Source organism: Gobio gobio (assembly GCF_949357685.1).
Source record: "Gobio gobio genome assembly, chromosome: 12".
NCBI lineage: Eukaryota > Metazoa > Chordata > Actinopteri > Cypriniformes > Gobionidae > Gobio > Gobio gobio.
In genome coordinates this window covers 46159034-46181606 of record NC_137105.1, presented here as the reverse complement: position 1 = coordinate 46181606, position 22573 = coordinate 46159034, and the positions used below count along the sequence as shown (strand labels likewise).

General features: G+C 36.7%; 1 protein-coding gene across 1 annotated transcript in view; it reads right to left on the bottom strand.

Moving 5' to 3' along the window:
- Nucleotides 1–727: 727 nt before the first annotated feature.
- The window catches only part of LOC307134776 (E3 ubiquitin-protein ligase SH3RF1-like), a gene marked incomplete at its 5' end in the record, with an annotated part of 30314 nt that continues 8468 nt past the window's right edge, over nt 728–22573 (bottom strand). The window contains 2 exons of the mRNA XM_079830773.1: nt 728–2662; nt 2742–3055. Of these exons, the coding sequence (XP_079686899.1) occupies nt 2494–2662; nt 2742–3055 (483 nt within the window). The 3' untranslated portion in view covers nt 728–2493. The remainder of the gene's footprint in view (nt 2663–2741; nt 3056–22573) is intronic.

Here is a 22573-nt window from a genome sequence, read left to right as displayed (position 1 = left end):
CTTCAGCTTATAATTTCTAGAATGTAAAATCAAAATGCCTTAACTAAATTTTCTTGTGAAAACAGCCGATGTCTCTCTGTTGACTTACATCAAACTTAAGTCAATTAGGTAACAAATATTCAATATGAACTAGTTGCTTATTAGCATGTTTATTACTATGATATTGACTGTTTATTAGTATAAAGCACATATTAATGCCTTAATCTCATGATCATATTCTACATCCCTTAACCCAACGCCATACCTAAACATAACCACTAACAGCATATACATATACAGTACTGTGCAAAAGTCTTACGTACAATAGATTTCACACACAAAAAAAAATGGTTGAGCCAGTTATTTTTATCTTTTGCTGTAGTGTATCAGTAGAAAATATCACCAAAACAAGGAGTCTGACAACAGCCGGTATGATCTGATCTCACCATCGAGTTTGCACAGTCCTGTATATATATATAATTGTGCAACTTTATTGTGTGGGCAATCTGATTGATATAAAATGATGTGTCCTAAAGAAGCATTGTTGTGTGAAAACGGCTGTGGTTTCATGTGTAAAATAACTGCATAAATGTAAGAATCTGTAAAGATGAGCAATAAAAGATTCAGAAGAGCTTTTGAATGCACTCAGTCTGAAGGGTTTTCTATTGTATGTGGCGTCTGTTCATTACACAACACTTGACAAAGCTCACATATAGATCTCAAACACACTTCACTCACAACATGTTTTATAAAAGTTATCACTTTATTTATACCCCCTCACATCTAACACACACTTTAATGAGTTTAAATGAAATGTTAAGTGAATTTTCTTCTGCTGTGACGCCATTTACTGACTCGCACTCTTGACTGAGATTAGAGACTGAAATCTTTTGAATGCATCGACTGTGAGCGCTTGATTCCAGCAGTGAAATGCTCCTGGTTTCTTCTAGAGAGGGCTCAGTAATGTATCAGTGGGACATCAGGCAGTCCATGAGAATAATGATTCAAATAAAACCTTTTAACAGGCTGTCTGGTAAACTTCACTAACACAACAACTGACGGCCATCTTGTTCGTTGTAAAGGCATCAAGACAAAAACAGAAGAGAGCAATCTCCAAAATGAACCAATGTTTTAAGGGGCATAATATATCTATGAATCCTAAAAAAAACTATCAAAGATCAATTTTGTGCTTTCATAATAATAATAATAAAATTTGTATCTACTGTATAAAGCATAGAAATACACAAACACAATTTTCAAGTACACAGAACACAAAATATCACATAAAATGCTAAAGTACAGCAGACAACATCAGAACAGACCCGACTTAAAGAGAAGCAAAACCAAAGTTTGTGAATTTGGGGTTAGACTTTGTTTTTAAAGGACATTTGAACTCGCTCGTGTGAAATCAAGCAGTTTGTAATGTAATGTAAAGGCTACTGTCAACGGCATAACTGAAATAATGAAGATGATTTTCGGGAGGTCAAACGGGTCAGTTGTGTATCCATGTATGGGTCGGTACATCATTCTGAAGGAAACTAAACAGGGAACAAACACATGTGCACAAAAGCATAATGACATCATCACTGTAAGATACCGGATGATTGTTTCTGTTCTGTTCAACGACTTCTCTATCATCCAAAACCATCAATTAGACCATAATGTTATTGCAAAGAATTATTAGTAATTGATTAAAACGTCTGAGTGTAATCTTGTTCTTTAAAAAAAATATGCCATCCTTCATTCCCTCACTCAGTGTAGCTACAGCAAACCTTTACAAACGTCATATCACCTTTTCGGTTTACACACACCACGACCAATCAGAACACGAGACTACAGGCTTGCCGTGTCCTCACGCCTCATCATGACTCAAAGAGCCAATTACATGCAAGCTGAGGCAAATATGGATGGTCAAACCAACCTTTCTGAGTTCTTCATCTGGTATTGACGTTTGTTTTATTTCATCAGTGACATTATTCAGGCTCTACAGGCATTTGACCAATCGGCTCACATAACAAACCTTCCCTCAAAAACTCAGTTCCTACAAAACAAAAATAAGTTAAATGTTTTTCAGATGAAAAAAGTTCATATTGTTCTTGTCATGACTCAGATCAGCTTCGCTTGGCTTATATACAGTAAAGTGAGACAGTACAAGGCACACATTAAACGTCTTTGAAATGTTACAGATGCATAAATTAACGACTTCATCTACTGTGCTAAAAATAGGGTACCTAGTGCGAACGGCTAAAAATCTCTCGCTTCGGTGTGTTTCGAGAAAAGTATTTGATCTAATGCTGACCCACTAGGAACGGTCAAGGTGGTTTTGAGATATTCGTAAGACTCTTGTCAAATCCATGCAACTGATGAGCCTCATAGTTTGCAGACTCCAGCAGTTGGATCGCAGTCACAAGCAGCCCAGTCCTACCGAGCAATCTGAACTATTAAGTTCAGTGTTGTATTTTCAGTGATGGAGAATTTGATATCTAATAACTATGTTCTTCGACACCATGTGCGTTAGATACTGTCAACAAAGCTGCCAGGGAACAGCCCGGTTCGACCGTTTCTCTGTAGTGTTCCTTTAAACCAGCCGTCCTCTCGTTTTCTGTGCACAAATACAATATCGCCCTCCTTGAGTTCCAGCTCTGCTTCGCTCTGGGGAGGGTAAGACACCACCATGCGGTACCTGGAGGAATAGTAAAATACCACGTTTAGAGCTCAAGCAAGTATGAGGTGTCAATGTTGATTCCTGGGTGTTATTGTACCTTTCGCACACGATTGGTCGTCCGTCGTGCTGCATGGAGAGGAGGGAGGAGCATGGCTGTCGTGGAGGCGGGGCAATCGGGGCAGTGTTGTCCTGGGAGTTTGATGAAGATGAGGACACAGAGAGCTCAGAATCCATCGGACGACCGTTGTGTCCTACCGCCGCTGAGCTGGGCGGAGCCATTTCAGGTCCAATGGCCCCCTGGGGCATCTCCATGGCAATAGATTGCTCCGCTTCCAGTGTAGGGGAGGATGGGGGAGATGGGCGGAGCTTCTTTTTATTAGACAGCAGTTTCAGCAGGCCTTTCTTCTCTCTCTGAAATGACACATTTGATTCACAAAGAGGTTGAGTGCAAACAGCCTTTTACGCAAACATGTAATTCTGTGAAGATTATCAGCTGTCGATGAATGACACTTTTGAAATGTTTCCCTTTAAGTTGCGGAGATACCTCCTTAAGAACTTGGGAGAAATATCGCAATTTCGCAAAAACAATTTGCAAATAAAACAGTGTTTCTATCCCATGTGGCAAATAAGAAAACCATAATTTATGGAAAACTTAGCACAAAACAGAGATGAAAATGGAAGTTGTATCCACTTTGGCTTATTTATTAAAATGTAATAAAATATTTGCGTGCAGACCAAACACTCTTGACTAGAGCCCTTTTTTAAAGGGTTAGTTCACTCGAAAATGAAAATGATGTCATTAATTACTCACCCTCATGTCGTTCGACACCCGTAAGACCTCCGTTCATCTTCTGAACATAAATGAAGATATTTTTGTTGAAAGCTGATGGCTGAGAAAGGCCTCCATTGGCATTCAGTACATTCACTCTCACAAGACCCATAAAAGGCACTAAAAACGTCGTTACAAAGTCCATCTCACCACAGTGGCTCTACAATAAGTTTACGAAGCGACGACAATAGTTTTTGTGCGCCAAAAAAAATCTAAATAACGACTTTATTCCACAAGTTCTTGTCTTCTGTGTAGGCCTCGGACGTGAACTCACGAAGCACCACGACACATGCGCGAGAATATTATGCAGATCTGGCGTTCGGACACATGACCCAGAAGCAAGGAGGAGATTTGTTTACAAGCAGAGGAAGATACGCCGTATCTAAGCTGTTGAATTCTACATTGATCGTGCTTTAGGTCTCGGCGTATTGCTCAAAATGGGACTAAAGTGTGCATTGGCCAAAACGGAAAACAAGGACGTGTTGAATAAAGTCGTTATTTAAAAATAAAATCAGCAAACAACTATTGTCGTTGCTTCGTAAACTTATTGTAGAGCCACTGTGGTGAGATGGACTTTGTAACGACGTTTTTAGGGCCTTTTATGGGTCTTGTGAGTGTGAATGTACTGAATGCCAATGGAGGCCTATCTGAGGCCTTTCTCAGCCATCAGCTTTCAACAAAAATATCTTCATTTGTGTTCCGAAGATGAACGGAGGTCTTACGGGTGTCGAACAACATGAGGGTGAGTAATTAATGACAGAATTTTCATTTTTGGGTGAGCTAACCCTTTAAGCCCCTAGGGCCAGGCCTCGGGCCAATTTTCACGTCATACCTCAAACGCGGGCAGGGCTTTGAGCCTTTTTTTAGGCTTCTCCTTCATTTTATATTTATTTTATTAATTAAAAGAAACATTGAGATGAGATGTGCTGCGCTGTTGGTAACAACATGAGACCATGATAGCCTACCGTGACTGTCAAGACTGCCTCGCACAGTGTTTAGAGTCTGCGGCCAGCGCCAGCAGCAGTAGCGAACGTTCCTTCGGCGCAGCTGCAAGAATATGGCCTTATGGCCTTTTTAGAACTGGTCCCTTCATTCGTTTTCTCTGACCAGATATCTATCTGATTGTGAAATTATTAGGAGTAGGTCTAAATGCCTTCCGAAATTCTTTCGAGACGCAACATAACATCATGACTTTGCGTAAACATACACGCCACTTTCTAAAGCCAAATGGCGTGTTATCTGTACGCATTTTGAGCTATCCGCGTGTATGTCTACGCCGTGTGATTCCGCTTGTATGTGTACGCCGAAACGAACATCATCTCCGCGTGTATGTGTACGCCGTGTGATTCCGCGTGTATGTGTACGCCGTGTGATTCCGCGTGTGATTTCCGCGTGTATGTGTACGCCGTGTGATTCCGCGTGTGTGATTCCGCGTGTATGTGTACGGCGTGTGATTCCGCGTGTATGTGTACGCCGTGTGATTCCGCGTGTATGTGTACGTCGTGTGATTCCGCGTGTATGTGTACGCCGTGTGATTCCGCGTGTATGTGTAGGCCGTGTGATTCCGCATGTGTGTGATTCCGCGTGTATGTGTGTGATTCCGCGTGTATATGTAGGCCGTGTGATTCCGCATGTATGTGTGTGATTCCGCGTGTATGTGTACGCCGTGTGATTCGGCGTGTATGTGTACGCCGTGTGATTCCGCGTGTATGTGTACGCCGTGTGATTCCGCGTGTACGCCGTGTGATTCTGCGTGTATGTGTACGGAGTGTGTGAACGCGTGTATGTGTACGCCGTGTGATTCCGCGTGTATGTGTACGGCATGTGATTCCGCGTGTATGTGTAGGCCGTGTGATTCCGCATGTATGTGTAGGCCGTGTGATTCCGCATGTATGTGTACGGCCGTGTGATTCCGCATGTATGTGTAGGCCGTGTGATTCCGCGTGTATGTGTGTGATTCCGCGTGTATGTGTACGCCGTGTGATTCCGCGTGTATGTCAACGCCATGTGATTCCGCGTGAATGTAAATGGATTTATAAACATACTAAATGATGCTTTTTTGAAAATGTAAAAATTCAGAATGTTTCTTGTGATGGGTAGGTTTAGGGACAGGGGCAGTGTGTGTGTGTATGTGTGTTTGTGTGTGTGATGGGTAGGTTTAGGGGTAGGAGCAGTGTAGGGGGATAGAATGAAACGGCGTTGATAAACACGCTAAAAAGCGATTATGCGTCTTGATAGCACGCCAAAATGGCATAGCGAATTGGCGTGTCATACATACGCTATTTCATGAGATCAGTCTGTGAGACGGATTTAAATCCGATCACTCAAACAAACCAATTCAGAAGGTGGTCTGAAAGCATTTCAGACGAAACCGGACAAGTGTCCTAAATGCATCTGGTTGTTTAAACCACATATGTAATTTTTACTCCTGGCAAATTGTTAAAAAATAAATGAGAGCGTGTTATAGGCTAAATGACATGTTGTAGCCTACGACAGCGATAGCCTACTGCAACACGCATCGCCGCAAATGAGTAATAAAGCAAGCCAACACGCAAATGGCTGTAGTGAAACTAAAATAAGTCTTAAATTGTGCTCAAAAACACAATCATCTTCAATAAAATTAATGAGACTAAATTATCTTACCAGTGCTTAGGTCACTCTTTCTCCCATTGCGGTCTTTGATCTTGAAATGAGCTGATGAATATGCTATCTGTTGCTTTCTTTGACGTGAGCTCCGTTAAATGTGCATTTTCTTATTTATTAAATCCAGGCAATTATCTGATTAAACATTGATTAAAATTAAGATACAATTTATACAAAACAAAATTCACATTAAAGAAAGGCTTTCTAAGCAAAATCATACAAAATTTATTTCAAAATCATTTCTGACCTTCAGTCTTCAGACATATTGCGCATCTTTTCACTTTTCATAATCAATGTAGCCTAGATTGAATTTAAAAATAACATTATATAAACATAAACAGGAACTTCCTGGAAATGGTCTGAAAGTCCGAACCATACAGAAAATGCTTTCACACTAGAAATGAACCGAACCTTTGTTCAGTTTGATCCGGACCGAGACTACCTCTTTTTGTCGGACCAAATTTCGTCTGTTTGGTCCGGACCGTGGTACGGGGGAGGTTTCACACCTGTAATTTTGATTCGGACCAAACTGAAAAGTCCGAAAATTTGGACCAAACAAGGTAGGTGTGAAAACGCCCAAAGATAAGAGAACCTGCATGTTCTTTTTTTTTTGTTTAGATTGTGTAGCCCGTTTTGTTTGCGAGCGCCGTTGCGAGCATCAGCCTGCCTCAGCTTGTCAAAAATGCCTTTTTACTGTGGTGGTGATATAGGCTAAACGTTTAAGCTAAAATTGTGATGCTTGAAGTGTTTTATATCTATGGATTTTATTATAAGCAAAACAAGTCAATTGTTGATTTGAGAGGCTAAAGTGTTAGGTTAACTCACTGTCGGATGCTGGCCATCACTTTAAAAAATAAAAATGTTAATTTAACAAACAAAAAAATGCTTCACATTTTTCTAAATAAACTTAAAGAAACTAAATGAAAAACTACTTTGACATTAAAAACAAAACTGAACTATTTTAATGGCTGCAACAATGTGTAACGGAGGAAACTTTTTTTTTTATTTATTTATTTTTTTTTAAACACGGGCTCCTGTCGGACTCAGGCCGAGAATTTTGATGAGCTGTCGGACACGGGCCGGGCTAGGGCCTCAGCGTCTTGGGCTAGGGCCTCAGCATCTTGGGCCAGGGCCTAGATTTGAGGCCTGTGCAGGGCTCTACTCTTGACGAAATTCTTGAAGGTAACAGTGGTCAATCATATTTTGTCAAATGACTTGCAAATGACAAAGTCACATTAAGTTTTTAGGAAGGTCTTTTAAAGGGTTAGTTCACCCAAACATGATTATCCCATGATTTACTCACCCTCAAGCCATCCTATGTGAAATTTTACTTCTGCTCAGACTTACTTCTTTCAGATAAACATAAATCAAAGTTTTATGAAATAACGTCCTGGCTCTTCCAAACTTTATAATGGTAGTAAAAGTCCAAAAAAGTGCATCCACCCATCATAGAACTGCTCCAGGGTGTTAATAAAGGCCTTTTGAAGTGAAACGATGCGTTTGTGTGAGAAAAACATCCATATTTAAAACTTTATAAACTAAAATAACTAGCTTCCAACAGACGGGCATACGCATCGATTTACAACGAAAGAATGACCCCTGACCTGACGCATGACGAACGCGGAAGCGCAGAGGATAGAGCAAAACACAACACCGGTCATGAATTAGAAGTCTAAAACGAGAATTTTTACAGAAAAATGTTGAAGGATTTCTTGTGTTTGTCTGAAAGAGGAATGTCATATACACCTAGGATGGTTGAGGGTGAGTAAATCAAGGGCTAATTTTCATTTTTGGGTGAACTATCCCTTTAAAGGGGTGGTAAACCACGATTTCACTATTCTAACTTTAGCTAACGTGTAATGTTGCTGCTTGAGCATAAACAACATCTGCAAAGTTACAACGTTCAAAGTTTAAAGCAAAGGGAGATATTTGCTTTTAAAGAAATCCATTTCTAAGAACTACAGCAAACGGCCATCAGGCGACTACACACATTCCTCCAGGGTTGGTGACATCACCAGGCTCAATATTTACATAAACCCCTCCTCCGAGGGGGGTCGGGGGCGCCATTTTGTATCGCGGCGCTGTTGTGGTATAGTTAGGCTGGAGTGTTGTTGCCGCGATGCAGAGGAAACGCTGTTATATTCATCCGGATTGCAGGTCTGGGGCACTTGCTTTGTTCAGCCTTCATAGGGACAGGGGTGCGTTGCAGAGCGTTTAACATACAGCATGTTATATGCACGTGTGTTTGAGACAAAAGGGAACAGGCGCGTGCGGGGCTCCCGCAGCACATCTCACTGAGGAAAACTTCCATCTTCGCGAGTTCAATGCCGGATTTGCACAACGTCAGCTGCATAAGACAAACACTGCCAGTGTGTGAATGCACGACGCGCGCGGGGCTCCCTCCCGCAGCACATTTCACGGAGGAAAACTTCCCGCGAGTTCAATACAGGATATGCACAACGGCTTGTCCTGAAAGCTGGATTTACAAACAGAAGCTGTTTACGGGCCACAACCTGTAAGTCTGATTTATTTTTCATTGATGTGTTTTCCTGTAATAGGTTGTACATTGTAGCAAGGAAGTAAACAGATGACAACACTGTTCTGCAAACCAGTCTGTTAAATGCTCATTCATACTTAACGTTATCCGACGAACACCTAACGTTACAAACACTAACGTTAAAATCTCAACAGCGAACTTGGCATTAGTGTAAATGATTCTTTGATTAGAGCTTTTATGTATTATGTATCTACAGGCATGCTAAACATGGTTCTGTGTGTGATTTGGCTAACTTACTAGTAAAGCCAGTGTTTAGTGTTTTGGGATAATAGTTCTTGCGACAGATATTTGGCTATAATCGTTCTAAAAATACAAAAGTAAAAGTGCCATTCAGTAGCGATCATTATAGATCCGCAGTCTTTACTCTTGAGGACTGAACAGGTTCTGCTCGATCATCTTCACTCAAATGTTCTGGGTCTGATTCGGGCTCAGATTGGTATGGTTTTATTGACGCCGTTGTTTCTAATACTGACCAAAACACAGCCTCCGGTAAGGGGCGTGACGTTTCCGACATACGTGCACTAGGCGGTTAGCGAATCACAACACACTGGGCCAGCTAACCAATCAGAGCCCATCGCGTATTTTTGAGGGACTGGCTTCATACAACCCGGAAAGCATCAGACCGTTTTACAAGGAGGGACAGAGCAGTGTAGAATAAAGGTCAAATATATGAAAAATAATGATTTTTTTTTTAAACGAAGCATGAACACATGTTACAGTGCACCCCACAAACACAATCAAGCCTTCAAAACAATGTGTTTTACCACCCCTTTAAGTCTTTCTACTGAAAATAAAGTATCCACCTCAAGTTCTTAATATGCAATTGAAGACTATTCATTTTGGTGTTTCCATCAAACAAATTTGTGTCATTTCCCAAAACATAGCATACAAATGCATAGTTTGTATCAGATACAAGTGTTTTGTGTGTGTTTTGACACATAGCATGGTGTGTGGGTTCGAGGGAAAGCAAGAATTGACAAAATGTAAAATGTGTACCTTGAATGCAATGTCGCTTTGGATAAAAGCATAAATGTCTGCCAAATGCATAAATGTAAAATGTAAATGTGTGCTTGTTCCGACCACACCCCCATCACTTCCTGTCACCTCTAAATCTGTCCTATTGGTCATAAAAAATCAAATAAAGACAAAAAAGTGGATGTGAAACCAGCCTACTGCTATGACGTGACCATACTAATTTTATTTTATTAATTTTGATCTTATTTAAAAGACTGTCCCTCTAATCGTTCTACTCTACCATTTTTATATCATGTCCTAAAGCAAAATGAAAAATGTGTTTTGGAAAAAGAAGAGTTTTATAAAAGTGAACTATGAAGATCTGTGAGTCAGCGACACTGTACATGTAAGAGTGGTGAGAAATCTCCCAGCCAGAACACTGAGCCAAAAAACACTCAGGGTTGTGTCCTCTAGGTTCAAACAGTCTGAACCATTAAAACATGATGATTTCAGCTCTATACCAGCAGGCTTAACCATCCAGCTCAGCAAATGAGGTGAAACAGAGAGAATTTATAATTGCCACATGCCCTAATGCAGCACATTAAAATAATAACACAGATGGGGGGCAAGCAAGAAACCATAAAAACCATGAAAAAAAGCAGTAGAGGGATCCAGGAGGCCATGAGACCTACATTATTAGTAAAAGCTTTAGTTCAATGGTCTTACCTTGCAGTCTTTATCCAATCTACAAGCAACACCATGGTTCGAGGCTGCACCCAGGGATTTTGTGCTGCCAGGGTTCACAGGAAGTGCTACCACAGAGACAGGTCTCATGACATCCCCGTCCAAAGAAGCAGCGCTAACATTAGGAGGGGTCAAGGAGGCGGCCGCACATCCCATAGCCACACCGACTCTGGCTGAGGAGGATCCCGGGCTGGAGCCGAGGACAGGTGAGGCCTGAAGGACCACGGCTGTGCTAGGAAGGTAGGCCACAGGATTGTGGGATTGGATGGGCGTCACTGCTGCCGTAGGCCGATCCTGACTATGGCTCACAGCTGGTGGGGAAAAATGTGGAATAAAAGAGAGATGATTTATAGTTTTAATGACAAATTTGAATGTCCATGATAAAAAGACAGATTTTTTTTATGTAGTTCAAAACAATTTTATGTAGTTCACATGGCAGGTTTTTAGAAATATACTCTTTGTATTAATGTTGGTTTTATATACGATTTTGAAAAATGTTCAAGAAAAGTATCAATATAGTGAATTTAGTGCATGTGAGTGTACACATCAAGTATTATTTGCTAAAACAAATAACAGAAGGTATGCGCGTGACGTCACTGTCGGCCGGAGTGACTGCGGTTTCGCCCACTGAGTGGCAAAAAGACTGAGCGGAAGCAGTGGTTTTCAGCATGAATGCCGTGAAAAACACACAAAATGCATCTAAAACGGCTTTGAGATTGACTACATATAGATTTGACAAGAAATCTGAGGTATATTTTAACAGACTTCTGAAAGCCACAGAAAAGAAATGCAAATGGATCACTGCAATTCACAGAAACAACAGGACTCCAGGCAGTGAAACGTGGATTTGCAGTCTTCATTTTGTGTCAATATGTTCAATTTTGGGGTAAATCATACCCTATATATTGTATTGTTATATATTGTATTGACAACTGATCAATTAAATATTTATTATCTTATATGCTGCACAATTTGATGTTTTTAAATAATCACTGACAAAAACTAGACAAGTTTTAGGGCTGGATGATATGACGAATCAATATATTATATATTATATTATATATTACATACTGTATATAGCTGTTATTTACCAAATACTTATTTTCACCATAATTTGCAAATAAATTCTTTAAAAATCCGACAATGTACTTTTCTGGATTTTTTTTCTCATTCTGTCTCTCATAGTTGAAGTGTACCTATGATGAAAATTACAGGCCTCTCTCATCTTTTTAAGTGGGAGAACTTGCACAATTGGTGGCTGACTAAATACTTTTTTGCCCCACTGTAAACATCATGAAACGCGATTCCTGTCTGCAGGTCAATATCCATGGATCACTGGAGCTTTGGTGAGTTTTAAGTAACACTATATCAAGTCCAACCTTTAGTTTAAAATGAAAATGTTTTTGCAGTTTCCTCTATTAAATCCAGTCATGCAGCAGCTCTTCTGCCACTCAGGCTGGCTGAGGGGGCGTGTTCTGATGGGAAAGTGACGTCAATGCATACCCTCTATAAATACGTTTCTAAGGCCCTGCGTGTGTGTGTAGGTGTGTGTGTATTTTTACCTGTCCTGACCGCACTGCGTGCCTGGTTAACAGTCATCTGTGACGTCACGTGCATGAGCACTTTGGGGTGCTGACCAGTGGGTATATGTGCAGCTGTTACGATAGCAGCAGGAAGTGAGCAAGATGGGGTAGGATTTGGGCAGACTGGAAGGGGTTTGCTGGGGTCGACACTCCCAAGGGCGGCTCCAAGAGAAGCAGAGGAGGGGCTAACAATGGTGACGCCACGTCCAGCCTGAGAGCACAGGGTCAGGGGAACTTTTGGCTGAATGCTACTGCGGTCAAGCCAGCCGCGGTTTGAAAATACACGGTCAAGCCAGCCGCCAAAAAATTAGGGTGTGCGCGGCTATTACTACACGTACGGTAATTTCAGGAACCGCTGCAACACAGAACGCGATTGAGTTTGCTCGCTCTCTCTCTCTCTCTCTCTCTCTCTCTCTCTCTCTCTCTCTCTCTCTCTCTCTCTCTCTCTCTCTCTCTCTCTCTCTCTCACTCTCTCACTCTCTCTCTCTCTCTCCTTTTCTTTTTTCATTCTTTCTTTCTCTCCCTTTCTTTCTTTCTTTCTTTCTTTCTTTCTTCCTTTCGTTCTTTTTTTCTCTCTTTATCTCTCTCCCTTTCTTTCTTTTGTTTCTTTCTTTCTCTCTTTCTTTCTTTCTTTCTTTCTTTCTTTCTTTCTTTCTTTCTTTCTTTCTTTCTTTCTTTCTTTTTTTCTCTCTTTATCTCTCTCCCTTTCTTTCTTTCTTTCTTTCTTTCTCATTTTATCTTTTTTTCTCTCTTTCTTTCTTTCTTTCTTTCTTTCTTTCTTTCTTTCTTTCTTTCTTTCTTTCTTTCTTTCTTTCTTTCTTTCTTTCTTTCTTTTTTTTTTCTCTCACTTTCTTTCTTCCTTTCATTCTTTTTTCTCTCTTTATCTCTCTCCCTTTCTTTCTTTCTTTCTTTCTTTCTTTCTTTCTTTCTTTCTTTCTTTCTTTCTTTCTTTCTTTCTTTCTTTCTTTCTTTCTTTCTTCCTTCCTTTCTTTCTTTTTTCTCTCTTTATCTCTCTCCTTTTCTTTCTTTCTTCCTTTCTTTCTTTCTTCCTTTCTTTATTTCTTTCTTTCTTTCTCTCTCTCTCCCTTTCTTTCTTTCTTTTTTCTCTCTTTATCTCTCCCTTTCTTTCTTTCTTTCTCTCTTTCTTTCTTTCTTTCTTTCTTTCTTTCTTTCTTTCTTTCTTTCTTTCTTTCTTTCTTTCTTTTTTCTCTCTTTATCTCTCTCCCTTTCTTTCTTTCTTTCTTTCTTTCTCATGTTATCTTTTTTTCTCTCTTTCTTTCTTTCTTTTTTTCTCTCCCTTTCTTTCTTTCTTTTTTCTCTCTTTATCTCTCTCCCTTTCTTTCTTTCTTTCTCATTTTATCTTTTTTCTCTCTTTCTTTCTTTCTTTTTTTTCTCTCCCTTTCTTTCTTTCTTTCTTTCTTTCTTTCTTTCTTTCTTTCTTTCTTTCTTTCTTTCTTTCTTTCTTTCTTTCTTTCTTTCTTTCTTTCTTTCTTTCTTTCTTTCTTTCTTTCTTTCTTTCTTTTTTCTCTCTTTATCTCTCTCCCTTTCTTTCTTTCTTTCTTTCTTTCTCATTTTATCTTTTTTTCTCTCTTTCTTTCTTTCTTTCTTTCTTTCTTTCTTTCTTTCTTTCTTTCTTTCTTTCTTTCTTTTTTTCTCTCCCTTTCTTTCTTTCTTTCTTTCTTTTTTCTCTCCCTTTCTTTCTTTCTTTCTTTCTTTCTTTCTTTCTTTCTTTCTTTCTTTCTTTCTTTCTTTCTTTCTTTCTTTCTTTCTTCCTTTCATTCTTTTTTCTCTCTTTATCTCTCTCCCTTTCTTTCTTTCTTTCTATCTTTCTTTTTTCTCTCTTTATCTCTCTCCCTTTCTTTCTTTCTTCCTTTCTTTTTTTCTCTCTTTATCTCTCTCCTTTTCTTTCTTTCTTTCTTTCTTTCTTTCTTTCTTTCTTTCTTTCTTTCTTTCTTTCTTTCTTTCTTTCTTTCTTTCTTTCTTTCTTTCTTTCTTTCTCTCTCCCTTTCTTTCTTTCTTTCTTTCTTTCTCCCTTTCTTTCTTTCTTTCTTTCCTTTTTCTTTCCGTCTTTGAGTTAGTTCGTTGCCCATATTTGTAAGATAATTTTTTTTTACACTCATCTTTGACTAATGTATTTCTCTCTCTCTCTTTATAGGTCAAATCTCAAGACATTTTTTTATGTAAAGATTTACAGTACAAGCAGTAAAAATAAAGTATTCTTGTGTTCTCTTGTATTTAATATTTTCAACTTCAGGGGCCTTTAAACACCTAATTTGAAATAAGTAGAAAAAAATAACGGTAACGTTTAACACGGCACGTCCCATACAGTATACAAACCTTATATCAAACCATTTTACTGTAGCATTTTGGAGATATTACACTCTAATTGACTTTAGAGGTGTATAAATAACTCATTTCAAATAAGTAGAGAAAAATAACGGTAACGTTTAACACGGGACGTCCCATACAGTATACAAACCTCATATCAAACCATTTTACTGTAGCATTTTGGAGATATAACACTCTAATTGACTTTAGAGGTGTATAAATAACTCATTTCAAATAAGTAGAAAAAAGTAACGGTCAGGTTTAACACGGGACGTCCCATACAGTATACAAACCTCATATCAAACCATATTACTGTAGCATTTTGGAGATATTACACTCTAATTGACTTTAGAGGTGTATAAGTAACTCATTTCAAATAAGTAGAGAAAAATAACGGTAACGTTTAACACGGGACGTCCCATACAGTATACAAACCTTATATCAAACCATTTTACTGTAGCATTTTGGAGATATTACACTCTAATTGAGTTTAGAGCTGTATAAATAACTTATTTCAAATAAGTAGAAAAAAGTAACGGTCAGGTTTAACACGGGACGTCCCATACAGTATACTAACCTCATATCAAACCATTTTACTGTAGCATTTTGGAGATATTACACTCTAATTGACTTTAGAGGTGTATAAATAACTCATTTCAAATAAGTAGAGAAAAATAACGGTAACGTTTAACACGGGACGTCCCATACAGTATACTAACCTCATATCAAACCATTTTACTGTAGCATTTTGGAGATATTACACTCTAATTGACTTTAGAGGTGTATAAGTAACTCATTTCAAATAAGTAGAGAAAAATAACGGTAACGTTTAACACGGGACGTCCCATACAGTATACAAACCTTATATCAAACCATTTTACTGTAGCATTTTGGAGATATTACACTCTAAATGAGTTTAGAGCTGTATAAATAACTCATTTCAAATAAGTAGAAAAAAGTAACGGTCAGGTTTAACACGGGACGTCCCATACAGTATACAAACCTTATATCAAACCATTTTACTGTAGCATTTTGGAGATATTACACTCTAATTGACTTTAGAGGTGTATAAATAACTCATTTCAAATAAGTAGAAAAAAATAACGGTAACGTTTAACACGGCACGTCCCATACAGTATACAAACCTCATATCAAACCATTTTACTGTAGCATTTTGGAGATATAACACTCTAATTGACTTTAGAGGTGTATAAATAACTCATTTCAAATAAGTAGAGAAAAATAACGGTAACGTTTAACACGGGACGTCCCATACAGTATACTAACCTCATATCAAACCATTTTACTGTAGCATTTTGGAGATATTACACTCTAATTGACTTTAGAGGTGTATAAATAACTCATTTCAAATAAGTAGAAAAAAATAACGGTAACATTTAACACGGCACGTCCCATACAGTATACAAACCTCATATCAAACCATTTTACTGTAGCATTTTGGAGATATTACACTCTAATTGACTTTAGAGGTGTATAAATAACTCATTTCAAATAAGTAGAGAAAAATAACGGTAACGTTTAACACGGGACGTCCCATACAGTATACAAACCTCATATCAAACCATTTTACTGTAGCATTTTGGAGATATTACACTCTAATTGACTTTAGAGGTGTATAAGTAACTCATTTCAAATAAGTAGAGAAAAATAACGGTAACGTTTAACACGGGACGTCCCATACAGTATACAAACCTCATATCAAACCATATTACTGTAGCATTTTGGAGATATTACACTCTAATTGACTTTAGAGGTGTATAAATAACTCATTTCAAATAAGTAGAGAAAAATAACGGTAACGTTTAACACGGGACGTCCCATACAGTATACAAACCTTATATCAAACCATTTTACTGTAGCATTTTGGAGATAGTAGTTCTTCAGGAGTTATGACAGAATTCATTATTTATTCATTAACTAACTGTTACTTAACACAATCATAAAAATATATTACATACTGATTAGTTAAAACATCTTCCTTAGTAGTTAACAGTAGTGAAGAAGTAGTTAATGAATAATTACCTATTAGTTCTTCATTAATTCCTTATTAGTTATGCAGTAAGTAAGATACAGTATTCTAAAGTGTTACCATTATTTGTAAACAACATGGCAACATTAAACCAATAGTTAATGAAGAAATATCTATCACAGTACGGTTAAAGCATAAATTAATTACATAAAAAATTTACCAACTTACCGCTCTTTCTGTCGCCTCATGATGCTGTTTTAAAGACTGAAATGTGATTCCACAAAATATTTTTTCAAGCTATTAAACGTTTTAAATTAACGTAGCACCCGTTTCGTTATCATGCACTGATCACGCAGTGATTCGGCCAATCAGGACACTGTGCGCATTTAGAGGATAGGCTGAAAGGCCCCGCCTCACAGGTGCACACATGAGTTGATCATGCATCTGAAGAGCCAATGAGAATGGAACAGATGATGCTGCATGTCATAAAACTTTATAAACTTGTTTTCTATTTGAGTGCAACACAAAATAACCATTTTAAGTGTTTTTTCCTATTACTTTACAATACTTTCCAGGTCCATAGCCAGGACCTTTTTGCAGTTTTTCTCCTCCTTTTGTATTTAATTATGAGGTTCATATACTTCATTTTGGTGACCTTTTATGCACTTATTTGTGCTGGATTAGCTTGTCTGCTGGTCTCTTAACGAGCATGCTTATTGATGCACCTAAAATATGCATTGTTGTCAAATTTGCATTAGTGCTCTAGTACCAAGCCTTCATTTATGTGTGAGAATTTTCAGATTTATGCTGGAATTATTTATTTTATTTGCCAATTTCTATAAAAAGGCTTTCTATTTTAGTGACACCTGTGTGTGTTTGTGTGTGTGCGTACATGTGTGTGTGTAAGTGTTCATGTTCGTTCCACATTGCATTTGTGCTCTAGAACCAGGCCTTCGTTGTGGTATAAAACATTTCTGATTTATTCTGGATTTAATCATATTCTTTGATTTTCTGAATTTTTCAACAACCGAATCAAGCCCAGTTTTTGTTTTTATTGTGTGTGTTTAGAGAAAAATTCACAAAATTGTATGCAACTGAGATAAAGGGAACCATGTTTATTAACTACGGAAACATTGATTGGGGTCATATAGACCCCAAGGACAGTAACAAAAAATAACACAAGTAGGCTACTCTCAGGGAAAAAATATCTAAATGAAAACAAACTGAAAATGCTACAGTAAAAACACTGTTAGCATGTAAGTTATAATATATAGCCTATAAAATAAAATAAAAATCATCCTTAGAACCAGAAAAAAATATTTTTTAATTTAATAATTTGTCATGTCATTACATTGAATGTCCTATGTAGTAGACACCATCAAAATAAGTAAAATCAAATAAAAATTAAATTTGAAAAAATAATTCACCAATAAATTTTTAAGTTTCAGGATTTTTTTTAAACCAAACTTTGTATAAAGATGTAATGAAAGACATACCTGAATTAATGGATATACCATTTCACTTTATGCAGTATGTGGGCAAAATGGCTGTATAGTATCATTCAATGATGATGATTAGCCATTCAGTCATATCCGATTCTTGTAGATCCGATATGGGCCGTCTCTCGTCATGCTCTTCTTTCTTTCTTTCTTTCTTTCTTTCTTTCTTTCTTTCTTTCTTTCTTTCTTTCTTTCTTTCTTTCTTTCTTTCTTTCTTTCTTTCTTTCTTTCTTTCTTTCTTTCTTTTTTCTACTTATTTGAAATGAGTTATTTATACAGCTCTAAAGTCAATTAGAGTGTCATATCTCCAAAATGCTACAGTAAAATGGTTTGATATGAGGTTTGTATACTGTATGGGACGTCCCGTGTTAAACGTTACCGTTATTTTTTTCTAATTATTTGAAATGAGTTATTTATACAGCTCTAAAGTCAATTAGAGTGTAATATCTCCAAAATGCTACAGTAAAATGGTTTGATATGAGGTTTGTATACTGTATGGGACGTCCCGTGTTAAACCTGACCGTTACTTTTTTCTACTTATTTGAAATTAGTTATTTATACAGCTCCAAAGTCAATTAAAGTGTAATATCTCCAAAATGCTACAGTAAAATGGTTTGATATGAGGTTTGTATACTGTATGGGACGTCCCGTGTTAATCGTTACCGTTATTTTTTTCTAATTATTTGAAATGAGTTATTTATACAGCTCTAAAGTCAATTAGAGTGTAATATCTCCAAAATGCTACAGTAAAATGGTTTGATATGAGGTTTGTATACTGTATGGGACGTCCCGTGTTAAACGTTACCGTTATTTTTTTCTAATTATTTGAAATGAGTTATTTATACAGCTCTAAAGTCAATTAGAGTGTAATATCTCCAAAATGCTACAGTAAAATGGTTTGATATGAGGTTTGTATACTGTATGGGACGTCCCGTGTTAAACCTGACCGTTACTTTTTTCTACTTATTTGAAATTAGTTATTTATACAGCTCCAAAGTCAATTAAAGTGTAATATCTCCAAAATGCTACAGTAAAATGGTTTGATATGAGGTTTGTATACTGTATGGGACGTCCCGTGTTAATCGTTACCGTTATTTTTTTCTAATTATTTGAAATGAGTTATTTATACAGCTCTAAAGTCAATTAGAGTGTAATATCTCCAAAATGCTACAGTAAAATGGTTTGATATGAGGTTTGTATACTGTATGGGACGTCCCGTGTTAAACCTGACCGTTACTTTTTCTACTTATTTGAAATGAGTTATTTATACAGCTCTAAAGTCAATTAGAGTGTAATATCTCCAAAATGCTACAGTAATATGGTTTGATATGAGGTTTGTATACTGTATGGGACGTCCCGTGTTAAACCTGACCATTATTTTTCTCTACTTATTTGAAATGAGTTACTTATACACCTCTAAAGTCAATTAGAGTGTAATATCTCCAAAATGCTACAGTAAAATGGTTTGATATGAGGTTAGTATACTGTATGGGACGTCCCGTGTTAAACGTTACCGTTATTTTTCTCTACTTATTTGAAATGAGTTACTTATACACCTCTAAAGTCAATTAGAGTGTAATATCTCCAAAATGCTACAGTAAAATGGTTTGATATGAGGTTTGTATACTGTATGGGACGTCCCGTGTTAAACCTGACCGTTACTTTTTTCTACTTATTTGAAATGAGTTATTTATACACCTCTAAAGTCAATTAGAGTGTAATATCTCCAAAATGCTACAGTAATATGGTTTGATATGAGGTTTGTATACTGTATGGGACGTGCCGTGTTAAATGTTACCGTTATTTTTCTCTACTTATTTGAAATGAGTTATTTATACAGCTCTAAAGTCAATTAGAGTGTAATATCTCCAAAATGCTACAGTAATATGGTTTGATATGAGGTTTGTATACTGTATGGGACGTCCCGTGTTAAACGTTACCGTTATTTTTCTCTACTTATTTGAAATGAGTTATTTATACACCTCTAAAGTCAATTAGAGTGTCATATCTCCAAAATGCTACAGTAAAATGGTTTGATATGAGGTTTGTATACTGTATGGGACGTCCCGTGTTAAACGTTACCGTTATTTTTTTCTAATTATTTGAAATGAGTTATTTATACAGCTCTAAAGTCAATTAGAGTGTAATATCTCCAAAATGCTACAGTAAAATGGTTTGATATGAGGTTTGTATACTGTATGGGACGTCCCGTGTTAAACCTGACCGTTACTTTTTTCTACTTATTTGAAATTAGTTATTTATACAGCTCCAAAGTCAATTAAAGTGTAATATCTCCAAAATGCTACAGTAAAATGGTTTGATATGAGGTTTGTATACTGTATGGGACGTCCCGTGTTAATCGTTACCGTTATTTTTTTCTAATTATTTGAAATGAGTTATTTATACAGCTCTAAAGTCAATTAGAGTGTAATATCTCCAAAATGCTACAGTAAAATGGTTTGATATGAGGTTTGTATACTGTATGGGACGTCCCGTGTTAAACCTGACCGTTACTTTTTTCTACTTATTTGAAATGAGTTATTTATACACCTCTAAAGTCAATTAGAGTGTAATATCTCCAAAATGCTACAGTAATATGGTTTGATATGAGGTTTGTATACTGTATGGGACGTGCCGTGTTAAATGTTACCGTTATTTTTCTCTACTTATTTGAAATGAGTTATTTATACAGCTCTAAAGTCAATTAGAGTGTAATATCTCCAAAATGCTACAGTAATATGGTTTGATATGAGGTTTGTATACTGTATGGGACGTCCCGTGTTAAACGTTACCGTTATTTTTCTCTACTTATTTGAAATGAGTTATTTATACACCTCTAAAGTCAATTAGAGTGTAATATCTCCAAAATGCTACAGTAATATGGTTTGATATGAGGTTTGTATACTGTATGGGACGTCCCGTGTTAAACGTTACCGTTACTTTTTTCTACTTATTTGAAATGAGTTACTTATACACCTCTAAAGTCAATTAGAGTGTTATATCTCCAAAATGCTACAGTAAAATGATTTGATATGAGGTTTGTATACTGTATGGGACGTCCCGTGTTAAACGTTACCGTTATTTTTCTCTACTTATTTGAAATGAGTTACTTATACACCTCTAAAGTCAATTAGAGTGTAATATCTCCAAAATGCTACAGTAAAATGGTTTGATATGAGGTTTGTATACTGTATGGGACGTCCCGTGTTAAACGTTACCGTTATTTTTCTCTACTTATTTGAAATGAGTTACTTATACACCTCTAAAGTCAATTAGAGTGTTATATCTCCAAAATGCTACAGTAAAATGGTTTGATATGAGGTTTGTATACTGTATGGGACGTGCCGTGTTAAACCTGACCGTTACTTTTTTCTACTTATTTGAAATGAGTTATTTATACACCTCTAAAGTCAATTAGAGTGTAATATCTCCAAAATGCTACAGTAAAATGGTTTGATATGAGGTTTGTATACTGTATGGGACGTGCCGTGTTAAATGTTACCGTTATTTTTCTCTACTTATTTGAAATGAGTTATTTATACACCTCTAAAGTCAATTAGAGTGTTATATCTCCAAAATGCTACAGTAAAATGGTTTGATATAAGGTTTGTATACTGTATGGGACGTGCCGTGTTAAATGTTACCGTTATTTTTCTCTACTTATTTGAAATGAGTTATTTATACACCTCTAAAGTCAATTAGAGTGTTATATCTCCAAAATGCTACAGTAAAATGGTTTGATATAAGGTTTGTATACTGTATGGGACGTGCCGTGTTAAATGTTACCGTTATTTTTTTCTACTTATTTGAAATGAGTTATTTATACACCTCTAAAGTCAATTAGAGTGTAATATCTCCAAAATGCTACAGTAAAATGGTTTGATATGAGGTTTGTATACTGTATGGGACGTCCCGTGTTAAACGTTACCGTTATTTTTCTCTACTTATTTGAAATGAGTTATTTATACAGCTCTAAAGTCAATTAGAGTGTAATATCTCCAAAATGCTACAGTAAAATGGTTTGATATGAGGTTTGTATACTGTATGGGACGTCCCGTGTTAAACCTGACCGTTACTTTTTTCTACTTATTTGAAATGAGTTATTTATACACCTCTAAAGTCAATTAGAGTGTAATATCTCCAAAATGCTACAGTAAAATGGTTTGATATGAGGTTTGTATACTGTATGGGACGTCCCGTGTTAAACGTTACCGTTATTTTTCTCTACTTATTTGAAATGAGTTATTTATACAGCTCTAAAGTCAATTAGAGTGTAATATCTCCAAAATGCTACAGTAAAATGGTTTGATATAAGGTTTGTATACTGTATGGGACGTGCCGTGTTAAATGTTACCGTAATTTTTTTCTACTTATTTGAAATGAGTTATTTATACACCTCTAAAGTCAATTAGAGTGTTATATCTCCAAAATGCTACAGTAAAATGGTTTGATATGAGGTTTGTATACTGTATGGGACGTCCCGTGTTAAACGTTACCGTAATTTTTTTCTACTTATTTGAAATGAGTTATTTATACACCTCTAAAGTCAATTAGAGTGTTATATCTCCAAAATGCTACAGTAAAATGGTTTGATATGAGGTTTGTATACTGTATGGGACGTCCCGTGTTAAACGTTACCGTAATTTTTTTCTACTTATTTGAAATGAGTTATTTATACACCTCTAAAGTCAATTAGAGTGTTATATCTCCAAAATGCTACAGTAAAATGGTTTGATATGAGGTTTGTATACTGTATGGGACGTGCCGTGTTAAATGTTACCGTTATTTTTTTCTACTTATTT